Raw genomic sequence first — 10,335 nt, 5'->3', positions numbered from 1 at the left:
AAACAGGACATACATTATTTTTCTAGGGGCCGGCCGGGTTCGCCCTGCCCAGGGAGGAGCCACAGAACTGTCTCTCCCCAGCTCTCCCTCAGCATTTCTTGGTGCTCCGAGGCAGTGGTTTTGCCAGGCCTCCCACTGGACTGTGGGCCTCAAGTGCAGAGCAATATCCTTTTCTGGGCTCCAGTATTCGATGACAAGACCAAAATGGGTCTTTAGGTCACAGTTTCCTAAATTGGAGCTGGCCTTGCTGTATACATGGCTCTTGAGAGGACAGGTCGACCTTCCTGCTACCTGGGACTGTAGGGCATTGTCCCAATCCGCTCAGGCCGATTTCCTTCACAGGCACTAAAGTCTGAGGGCAAGAGGAGAGCTGACCATTAGAACCTGTAGTCTGCAAACTTTCCACCCCAACCTTCCTGTGTGGGCTAAGAGGGCTCTGACTTAGGTCCTGACCCACCCACTCAGTCCTTGTTAACTTGTGGCAGGGAGGACACCTAGAAAAAATTCTGCTCTCTAGTTGCTCTGTGGGGAAACTCCATTTCACCTCCCTCTCTCTCTCTCCTTCTCCCTCCCCCTCCCTTTCTCCCCCTTCCTTACCCTCCCCCTCCAGCCCTTCCCCTCCCTTCCCTCCCTTCCCCTCTCACCCTCTCTGCTTCTCCCTCCCTCTTCCCTTCACCCTTCTTCTCTCACTCCCTCCCCCTGCCTCCCCCTTCCTACCTCTTTCCCCTTTCCTACCTACCCCTCCCTCTCCCTCTCCCTCCCTGACCTCTCCCTCCCTCCCCTTCTTCTCCTCCCTCCTTCCCCCCCCCCATCTCTGGTTCTCTTTTAGTTTTAATCTCCCCATTTTTTCTTCAGCAGACCTTACCTTCATGTCTCCCACACTTCAAAAGATTTTTTTGTCATGTTTCCCTCTGTGCCTTGACTTTTCTTCTTTTTCACCCACCATATTTTTCTCTTCGAACAAGTGAGGTCTCACTCCAGGGACCTGGAACTCACTATGTAAACCAGGCTGCCCCAAAACTCAAAGTGAATCTCCTGCCTCTGTCTCCTGGGAACTGGGATTTTAAGTATGTGTGGCCAAACCAGCTGACCCTCCAACCTTCTGAATAACTTTAGTCTCTGGCCAATTCTCACTTCCTCTCTCCTCACATCCTCAGAGTCAGACTTCTACCCAATCCCAGCAGACCCTGTACATCATGAGCATGCCCTTCACTCTGGGGTACCATCTTAGAGTAATTGTGAGACTCAGTGGGTTAAAATCGCCACATGGTAAACTCTGGGCAGTGCTCAGCACATAGTAGACCCTCAGTAAATGCTAGCTGCTTCCTAGGACTGTCTTCTGCAGTCACATATACTAATTAAGTGGATAAAACGTTGGTGCCCCAAACTGAAATGTTTTGAAAATGTAAATATATACCATGAACACACAAGAAGTCCACCATGTAAAATAATATATATCATTGAGTGGTTTGATATTAGACAGCAATTTTAAAATGTAAAATGTCTGATTCATATTTTATATTAGTTGTAAAGTGAACATAAGGTAAATATAATTTATTAAGATTGTTTCTGTCACATTTTGTTGTTGCTGCTGAGAGAGGATCTTATGCAGACCGTTAGGAACTCACCAATGTTCATCTGTCTCTGCTGCCACACCCAGCCCTGTTTCCCTTTAACTTAAAGTACTGCTTCTATAACACTTAACATTCTGTGTCTCACTCAGGAGAACACGGCAGCTACAGAAAATAGATCAAAAAATAAAAAGTAAAAAAGCCTGGGAGAAGAGAAAATGGATTTAAAGCATTTACTTATTTTATTCTTATTTCTTGAGACAGGTTCCCACAAATTCCTGACCAGACTTAATAAAGTAGTAATGGGTGGCCTCAAACTACACTCTGTCAAGTAAACTGTGTTCACAGCACTCATCACTGAAGTCTTACAGCAAATGTGTGGATCTTTGCAGTTAGATATGGGTTCCTTTAAAAAATTAGAAGAGGAGGATGAAGAAGGGGGGAGGAGTGAGGAGGAGGAGTGAGGAGGAGTGAGGAGGAGTGAGGAGGAGTGAGGAGGAGTGAGGAGGAGGAGTGAGGAGGAGGAGGAGGAGTGAGGAAGAGGAGTGAGGAGTGAGGAGGAGTGAGGAGGAGGAGGAGTGAGGATGAGGAGTGAGGAGGAGTGAGAAGGAGGAGTGAGGAGGAGTGAGGAGGAGGAGGAGTGAGGAGGAGGAAGAGTGAGGATGAGGAGTGAGGAGGAGTGAGAAGGAGGAGTGAGGAGGAGTGAGGAAGAGGAGTGAGGAGGAGGAGTGAGGAGGAGGAGTGAGGAGGAGGAGTGAGGAGTAGTGAGGAGGAGTGAGGAGGAGGAGTAAAGAGGAGGAGTAGTGAGGAGTAGTGAGGAGGAGGACTGAGGAAGAGTGAGGAAGAGGAGTGAGGAGGAAGAATGAGGAGGAGGAGTGAGGAGGAGTGAGGAGGAGGAGGAGGAAGAGGAAAAGTGAGGATAAGGAGTGAGGATGAGGAGTGAGGAGGAGGAGTGAGGAGGAGGAGGAGGAGTGAGGAGGAGGAGTGAGGAGGAGTGAGGAAGAAAAATGAGGAGGAGGAGTAAGGAAGAAAAATGAGGAGGAGGAGTGAGGAGGAGGAGAAGAAGTAAGGAGGAGTGAGGAAGAAAAATGAGGAGGAGTGAGGAAGAGTGAGGAAGAGGAGGAGGAGAAAAAGTGAGGAGGAGTAAAAATGAGGAGTGAGGAGGAGGAGTGAGGAGGAGGAGTGAGGATGAGGAGTGAGGAGGAGGAGTGAGGAGAAGGAGTGAGGAGGAGTGAGGAGGAGGAGTGAGGAGGAGGAGTGAGGAGGAGTGAGGAGGAGGAGTGAGGAGGAGTGAGGAGAAGGACGAGGAAATTTCAGCAAAAGCGGGTCAGTGTGGACAGAAGAGAGAAGGGCAAGGGTGTACCAGGACATCCATCTCGATGACTTTGGACCTCACTTGCCACTATGTGGACCTCAATAAAGGGGGCAGACAGCTCTCTGGCTACGCTCTGGAACAGAAGAGCAGTAAAGTCCTCAGGGCTCCCTGTCTAATGAACCAGGGTGTCTGTCCTGCTTTTAGAAGAGGTTTTCAGGCATTCATGAAGGACAAACAATAATCTAAGCATCTGCCCCATAACCATGTATTTGGACAAGTCCAGGGGGGACCAGTGAATACCACAGAAGGCAGGAGAAGAAAGATATGACGTCCAAGGAGCATCCACACGTGATGTCCCCTCTCTGCATCAATCCCACCTTCCTCACCCTGAGAGTGACCACAGACCAGGGCCTCGTCTGTCCAGTGTTTCGGCTTCTCCTGCTCTGTGGCTCTAAGGTCCTCACCTGGGACAGAGAACTCTAGTCCACATCAGCGGTCTCCAGGCCCTGCAGAAGCCTCTGCACACGGGCAGTGCCCACTGCTCCCTGCTTGCTGCTGGGTCGAGGGCTCATGTGTGTGTGAGGCAGGGCTGGGGACACGGTGACAGGACATGGGTTTAACTGTCATAGAAGTCCATGTGGGCGCCGGACTGGAAGGAGTCCTCTAGCAGCAAGCTCAGCAGTTTCTGGGCTGAAGTCCCACAATCCACCAGCTCCCCCTCTGACTTCAACTTCTGCAGTCTGCTCCTTAACTCTGGGTCCACAGAGGTTTCTCGAGCCAACTGCTGCATGTCATTGTCCAGGGGACCTGGTGGGTGAAAAGCACAAGACAGGAACAGAGGCTGTAGGTCCCTGATGTGTGTGGACAGTAGAGCTGAGTCAGGCCTGTTATCCTTTTCCTTCTATTCAGTGATGTTCTCTCTGTATCCTTGAACTCCGGGACCCTCCTACCTTCAACCTCCAGTGCTTAGATGCAGGTGAGGACTGCCATACCATGTGGTGACTGAGCTTTGGGTCAAAGCTAAAGTCTGTTAAGGATGGTTTACAATCTAACTCATCCTCTCCTGCCCCAGCAACACCTCTTCCTGACTCTCCATTATACTAACAGATGAGTAAACACAGCTCCACACTCTACCTACAGCCAACCAGGGGCCAGGTGAGAACTTCGGCATCTCCCAACCCTGACAGGCAGGTAGGTACATGTCACAACCTTGTTCTTCTCCTTTTCAATGCCTCCTCTTAGCCCTCTGAAAATTTCATCTGGAGACACTTTGCTCCTGAAAACCCCTGGATGGGTCACTCAGTTGTTACAGTGCTTGTTGTACAAGCATGAGAACCGGAGTTCAAATCCCAGTAAAATGCTGAGTATAGGGATGGAGAGATAGGTGGCTCCCTGTTAAGAGCATTTGCCATTCTGGCAGAGCTGGGGTTTGAGTCCCTGTACCAACATGGCAGCTGACAAGCATTTGTGACTCCAGTTAAAGGGGAAATGCTACCCTCTGCTGGCTGGGACCGGTACTGCATGCACGCGATGACAACAGACATTCAGGTAAAACATACACAGAGACAGTGAGAGACAGAATGGAGAAAGGGGCATTGGACAGAGAGACCTGTCATTTTCTAACAAGCCTTGTCACTTTTACTTGCACTTCTGGAAAATATCTCCAACCTGCTAATGGAATTGTGAAGCCTCCCAAACTTCAGTGGTGTTTTAGGGTCAGAACAATCATGGCCCACAAGGACTGAGGAGCACTGTGTTAGCTAATATTTATTTCAATGTCCTCTGGCCTGGTCTGCCCTGTTCCTGCTGCTCCCTCTGGTGTGTTGAGACATCTACTGTAGCTCACGCTGGCCTCTCACTTGCTGTGTAACCAGGGCTGACTTTGAACTACAGTTTCCACCCTCAAGTGCTCTCCCCTGCCCAGTTTTATCTCTGTGAGCTCCTCTGGGGAGAGGCTGCCTATCTTTCCACACAGACATTCTGTCTTGGGGAACCTGTTAGAACATTCTTCCAGAGACTGAAATGAAAACTAGGCTGGCCCCTGCCTGTCTTCAGTCTCTGGGGGAGCGTCTCTACTGCTCCATGAAAACTGGGGAAGCCTCCAGAGAGCTCACTTAGATCTGGGGCCTTCTGAACCGGTCTCCCCTCCTGGCTGTGGTTTGAATGGGATCACTGCTGTCTGAAGGAGCCTAGGCTTGCTCTGAGTGGGTGATCTGGATACTGTGACAAGAAATATCAGGTGTGTGTGTGTGTGCGTGAGTGTGTGCGTGCGTGCGTGCGTGTGTGTGTTTGTGTTGGGCAGTTGCAGACGCAGTATAGATGAAAAAGTTAGGAGCAAGCTTGGATCCTGTCCTGCCTCACTTCAGCTTCAGATAGACCATTTGCCTGTGTGACTCCTGGTCCTGTCCTAGTCCAAAGGACACACAACTGATCTCATTCTTAGTTGCTCACACATCTGTCACACGTTTTACCTTCTAAGCACAGAAATCACAAGTCAGAACAAAGGCACAGTGGCATCTTGTAGGCTGGTGGGACAAGACCTGGTCTCAGAAGACCCCATAGCCTTAACTCTCCTTAGGAACCAGGGCCCTGTGATCTTCCTGCTGCATCCTTCCTGCCCAGCACCCAGTGTGCCAGCACAGCACCCAGTGTGCCAGCACAGCTCAGCCTGAGAAGCTCAGCACTCAGTGATATCTTTGCTTTCTTTGGACGTGTATTTCTAGCCCACATACATCCTCCTGGGTGCAGGGCATACATGGAGGACAGCATGTCCCTTGAGAGAGAAGAGCAGAGGTTTAAACATGTACAGGGATTCTGTCTTTAGTTTGTCTTAACTCACGGTTATGCGTGTGGACGTTTTATCCCACATGCTCATCAGACATCCCTTAAGGCTGACTACATCTGCCCCTGACTGCTCCAACTTCTTGGATCTGTATTCTTCTTGCAAAGTGGGGAGTCACAGCTGGAGGTAGGGACACGAAAGTCTTTGGATTCTTTACTGAGAACACAGATCACGTTTTTCTCCTTTCCCAGCCCCAGAAAGGTAACAGCTCTGTCTGGGAACAACCATGTCGGTGGCACCCACCTACCTGGGGCATAGCTCAGCACCCTCACACTGGGCTCCTCTGCAGCCAGGACCTGGTAGAGCATGTCCCGGGCTGCCTTCCCTGCACAGTACAGACCCCAGCCCTTGAAGGGCTGCAGTGCACACAGAGATGAGATGTTAACCACAATCTTGCTTAGGCCAGGGCTATCCAGGAAGGCATTCAAGGTGCCAGAGGTCAAACAGAGCATGGAGGTCAGGTTCAGAGCCCAGTAGTTGTTCACCTCAGCCAGGTCATTCACCTTCAGGAAGCCTTTGGAAACATCCCCAAGACTGCCTGGAAAAAAAAAAAATCAGGACCAAAGAAATCACAACAACTGGGGCGCTCTTCTCTCTCAGCCTTCCACAGTTCCTCCCCACATCATTTGCTATTTCTCTACACCCAGCTCTATACACACCCCTAATGCAAGCTAAGAATACACCTGAATGCTCTTTAGAAAAGCAGAGGGAGCTGGAGAGATGGCTCAGAGGTCAAGAGCACTGACTGTTCTTCCAGAGGTTCTGAGTTCAATTCCCAGCACCCCATGGCGGCTCACAACCATCTGTAATGAAATCTGGTGCCCTCTTCTGGTGAGTCTGAGAACAGCTAAAATATACTCATCAATACAGAAAAAAATTAAGGAAAAAGAAAAAGAAGGATTTGTTCACAAAGTCGTGACTCACACACCCGCCAGGGGGCATCACACGCTGCAGTGACACTGGTATATCCTCTCTCCTCTTGGACTTTGGACTTTTGGGGTGGCCCTCCACCTACCCAAAGGAGGATGAGATGAGAGCTCGCAGCCCTGGTCTGATTCGGAGTCTCACCTGCGTTGTTGATGAGCAGCAGGCGCTGCAGCCTCTCGGGCCTAGGGAGCTCGTGCACCGCGCTCAGCAACTGCTGCACGCCGGCCTCGGTGCCCAGATCGGCGGCTGCCAGCACCACTCGCAGGCCGGGCTGCTGCGCGCCCAGCTCCTCCTTCAGTTGCCGCAGCGCCGACTCGCTGCGTGCGCTGAGGAGCAGCACGGAACCGGGCGACAGCAACCGGGCCAGCTGCGGGGCCAGGGCGCGGCCGAAGCCCCGGGAGGCCCCGGTCAGTACGCACACAGCGCAGCCCAGCCCGCCTCCCTCCATGACCGGAACCCAGCCTCGCTCGGCTCCGGAACCGGCAACGGGCGGAGCCTATCCCTGGCTCTGGACAGCGGAAGTTCGGGCCAGCGTCCACTGTGTTTGGGGGGTCGGGTTGGGGGGGGGGACCTGTAGTCAGGGAGGCGTGGCTCGGCAGGTAATCCCTGTTCCCTTCCCAGTGCTTCCTGGTTTCCTTTAGTGCCCCTCCCACAAGCTCAGCCCCTTTCTGGGAGGCGTGTTCACAATTTCCACCTTGTCCTAGGATCAGCTTCCTCCTCCTATATCCTGAGTCATGCACCTCAAAACCACTTAATAATCTCAAATGGGAAAGAAATAAACTCAGGAGGTGTCTGAGAAGAATAGGTGTGAAAGATATTGCTTCGATCCGTTTTTAGTAGGAGGTGAGCTTGAGCCCATCAGAATTACAGAAAGGCAGGCCAGCGGTTGGCCTCTCTTTGCCTCAGAAGGTTCAAATGGTTGGCCTAGTCACTTAGCCTGGTTGGATAAGGAAACCAGCAGTCAGCAATCCTTAAGCTTTTGTGTGTGTGTGTGTGTGTGTGTGTGTGTGTGTGTGTGTGTGTGTGTGTGTGATGACGATGTTGCTTTTGTCTAGACCAATGAGGTAGGGGACCGGATCTATGCAAGCCCTATAGGCCTAATTGTTGTCTAATTTCCACAAGTGTTTGAAAGGCCTCCTACAGACATAGTGAGTTCAAGGCCAGCATTCTTTCTGAGTTTGAATCCCAGAGTGGACATTAAAAACACTCGTGTGGCCGGGCAGTGGTGGTGCTCCTAGCATACAGGAGGCAGGTGGATTTCTGTGAGTTTGAGGCCAGCCTGGTTTGCAAAGCCATTTCCAGGACAGGCAGGGCTACACAGAGAGAAACTCTGTCTTAAAAAAACAAAATAAACAAAATGGATAAAAACCTCTCTGAAAGGTAGACAGGTATTAAAAAATTATACACAGTGTCCTCTGGCCTTCACCCCAACACACCCACTGACACAGAAATAGACACATTAACATACAGAGAAAAGCCAGGAAACAGGGCTTCTTAAATCAAAGTAAGCATACAGAGTCCTCTTTACATCTCTCATTTTAAAAAACCTATTTAATGTGTGTGAGTACACCGTCCCTCTCTTCAGACACACCAGGAGAGGACATAGGATCTCATTATAGGTGGCTATGAGCTACTATGTGGGTGCTGGGATTTGAACTCCTGACAGTCAGGGCTCTTAATCCCTGAACCATCTCTCCAGCCCCTATCTCTCTTTTTTCAAAGTCTGCCTCTAACATCTTTCTTATTTGTTTGCTTGTTGTTTTATGTACATGGGTGTTTAGCCTGCACGTGTGTCTGTGTTTAGCCTGCACGTGTGTCTGTGTGCTCCGTGTGTGCAGTGCAGAATGGAGGCCAGAAGAGCGCCCCAGCTTCCCCGGGGACTGCAGCCACACGCAATAGTGCGCAGCCTGCTGCTCTTACCTGCCCCATGTCTCTCCAGCGCCTGTTTGCACCACCTGAGCAATGGGACACAATGACAGGACTCATAATGCTGCTGGTAATCCCAGTAATTTGGAAGCTGAGGCAGGAGGATCAAAACCAACATAACCAAAAAAAAAAAAAAAAAAAAAAAAAAAAGTCCATTTAACAATGTTGTTTAATTTCAAATATGGGAGACATATTACATTAATTAAGGGGTGGGGAAGGTTACTCAGAACTGATACAGGTGACCTTTTAACCCCAGTGCAGGGTCATTTGCCTTGGCTTCTGAGAAGTGTCTGGTCCCATGCTGCATGGCAGAGAGACACCCAGGGGACCCAGAGTGCTAACAAGGCTGGGATCACAATGCCAGCCAACCAGCTAGAATCTGCTCAGTAGTAATAAGATCCCCCGGAGCTTGCCCTGCTGGGCTCTGTCAACCACCCAGCATCCATCAGAGAACACCCGGGTGTTCTCAGCATCATCACCCTGTCTGATTCTAAGTCTTACCCACGATGCCCCTGCAAAGAAGAGGTCAGGCCATCCTAAGGGCTACCTGGTGCTTAAGTTGTCTGTGGACTTCATCACTATTTTTAGGGTGCATGCAAATGTTCTTGTCCATGTGTGTCCTTTTGTACATGTGTGTGCATGCACATGTCTAGCTGACTGGATGGTGGTGGCACGTGCCTTTAATCAGGAGGGAGAAGAGGGGGGAATTCTGGGAAATGCCTGGTCTACAGAGTGAGTTAGTCGGAATTCAGTATAGAAACAGTGTCTCAAAAATAAAATGGAAAAGGGGGAGGTGTATCTGCCTCCGTGTCAAAGTGCCAGGTCGCTTGCTTCATCCAGCGAGCACCGTGTGTGCAGAAAGTGTCACCGTCCCAGCCTTCTTGTGCTCCTCAATCTCTCCCAGGCTGTAGATGTCACACTCTTGACTTGCAGCCCAGCCAGATCCCATTATGGACCCGAGGGCCAGGAACAGCAGTGTGTCTGTGCAACTTCTTCCAGACACATTTCCGGGGCAGCTCAAGTATGACAGGTATTTTGTTCTTTTGTTATGGCGTGAATGTAAAAACAAAAAGACAGAATAATGTTAGGTACATGTGCCGGGACAACCCCCCCACACACACCCATTGTTGAGTTGAAGGAAGTGGGGGACCCCAGCAAACGAGGTGCAGTGACCAAGTGCTGCTAAAGAGCCGCCACAAGGGGGCAGGATAACATCAATTTCTGATAATTGAACGCCAAAAAATGAGACTTGTCTCTTCTGATTGCTGGCTTCCCAATCCTCCCTGGCTAAGAAGTGGCTACTCCTACCACTGCCTGCTGTAATTCCGATGGATTCTAGCTCACCTCATACTACACACTAAAAATGGACCAACGCAATCTCCATTTCATTCACTCCTTATCCTCCTCCGACGTCTCCCGAGCGCTGGGAATTTTTCTTTCTCATTTGAGATCATAAGAGATCTCGGGGGTGCGTGCACAGGTTACAGAATAAAGTTGCTGTACACAGATCCCGAGGAACCAAGTGGTTTCACCGAAGATGGGTCTTGTAAATGAGACCATTGTGATTCTCAGCCTTTCTCTTCCCCTGTGAGTGCTCTTCATCTTCCGGTTCTGTCTGCCTAGCACCTCCTAAGGGAGCTGCTCTGCAACTCCAGGGAAGGCTTCTGTTGATCAGAATGCAAGGGAACCACAAACTCTACACAGGCAAGGACTTCATCCAAGGCTGTCACAGGTCACTAACTAGTCTGTCCTGT

At 50.4% G+C, this 10,335-nt stretch overlaps 1 protein-coding gene across 1 annotated transcript; it reads right to left on the bottom strand.

Moving 5' to 3' along the window:
• Window positions 1-1,790: 1,790 nt before the first annotated feature.
• LOC308432235 (sepiapterin reductase-like) lies at window positions 1,791-7,106 on the bottom strand. Its single transcript, XM_080932010.1, has 3 exons — window positions 6,797-7,106; window positions 5,976-6,266; window positions 1,791-3,693 (listed from the first exon to the last, which is right to left on the bottom strand). Exons 1-3 carry the CDS (start codon window positions 7,101-7,103, stop codon window positions 3,503-3,505), a joined length of 789 nt encoding a protein of 262 aa, XP_080788136.1. The 5' UTR covers window positions 7,104-7,106; the 3' UTR covers window positions 1,791-3,502.
• Between the last annotated feature and the right edge of the window lie 3,229 nt (window positions 7,107-10,335).

Source organism: Micromys minutus (assembly GCF_963924665.1).
Source record: "Micromys minutus genome assembly, chromosome: 18".
In the NCBI taxonomy this organism is placed as follows: domain Eukaryota; kingdom Metazoa; phylum Chordata; class Mammalia; order Rodentia; family Muridae; genus Micromys; species Micromys minutus.
Note: the sequence above shows the minus strand (reverse complement) of the source record. Positions and strands in the feature narration are given on the sequence as shown.

Excerpts from the sequence above, each read along its gene's own strand:
- LOC308432235 (XM_080932010.1), bottom strand. The coding sequence starts at position 7,103 with ATGGAGGGAGGCGGGCTGGGCTGCGCTGTGTGCGTACTGACCGGGGCC. Across the intron at positions 6,267-6,796 it reads GCTGCTCATCAACAACGCAG|GCAGTCTTGGGGATGTTTCC; the intron begins GTGAGACTCCGA and ends TTTTTTTTCCAG. Across the intron at positions 3,694-5,975 it reads GGTGCTGAGCTATGCCCCAG|GTCCCCTGGACAATGACATG; the intron begins GTAGGTGGGTGC and ends TTCACCCACCAG.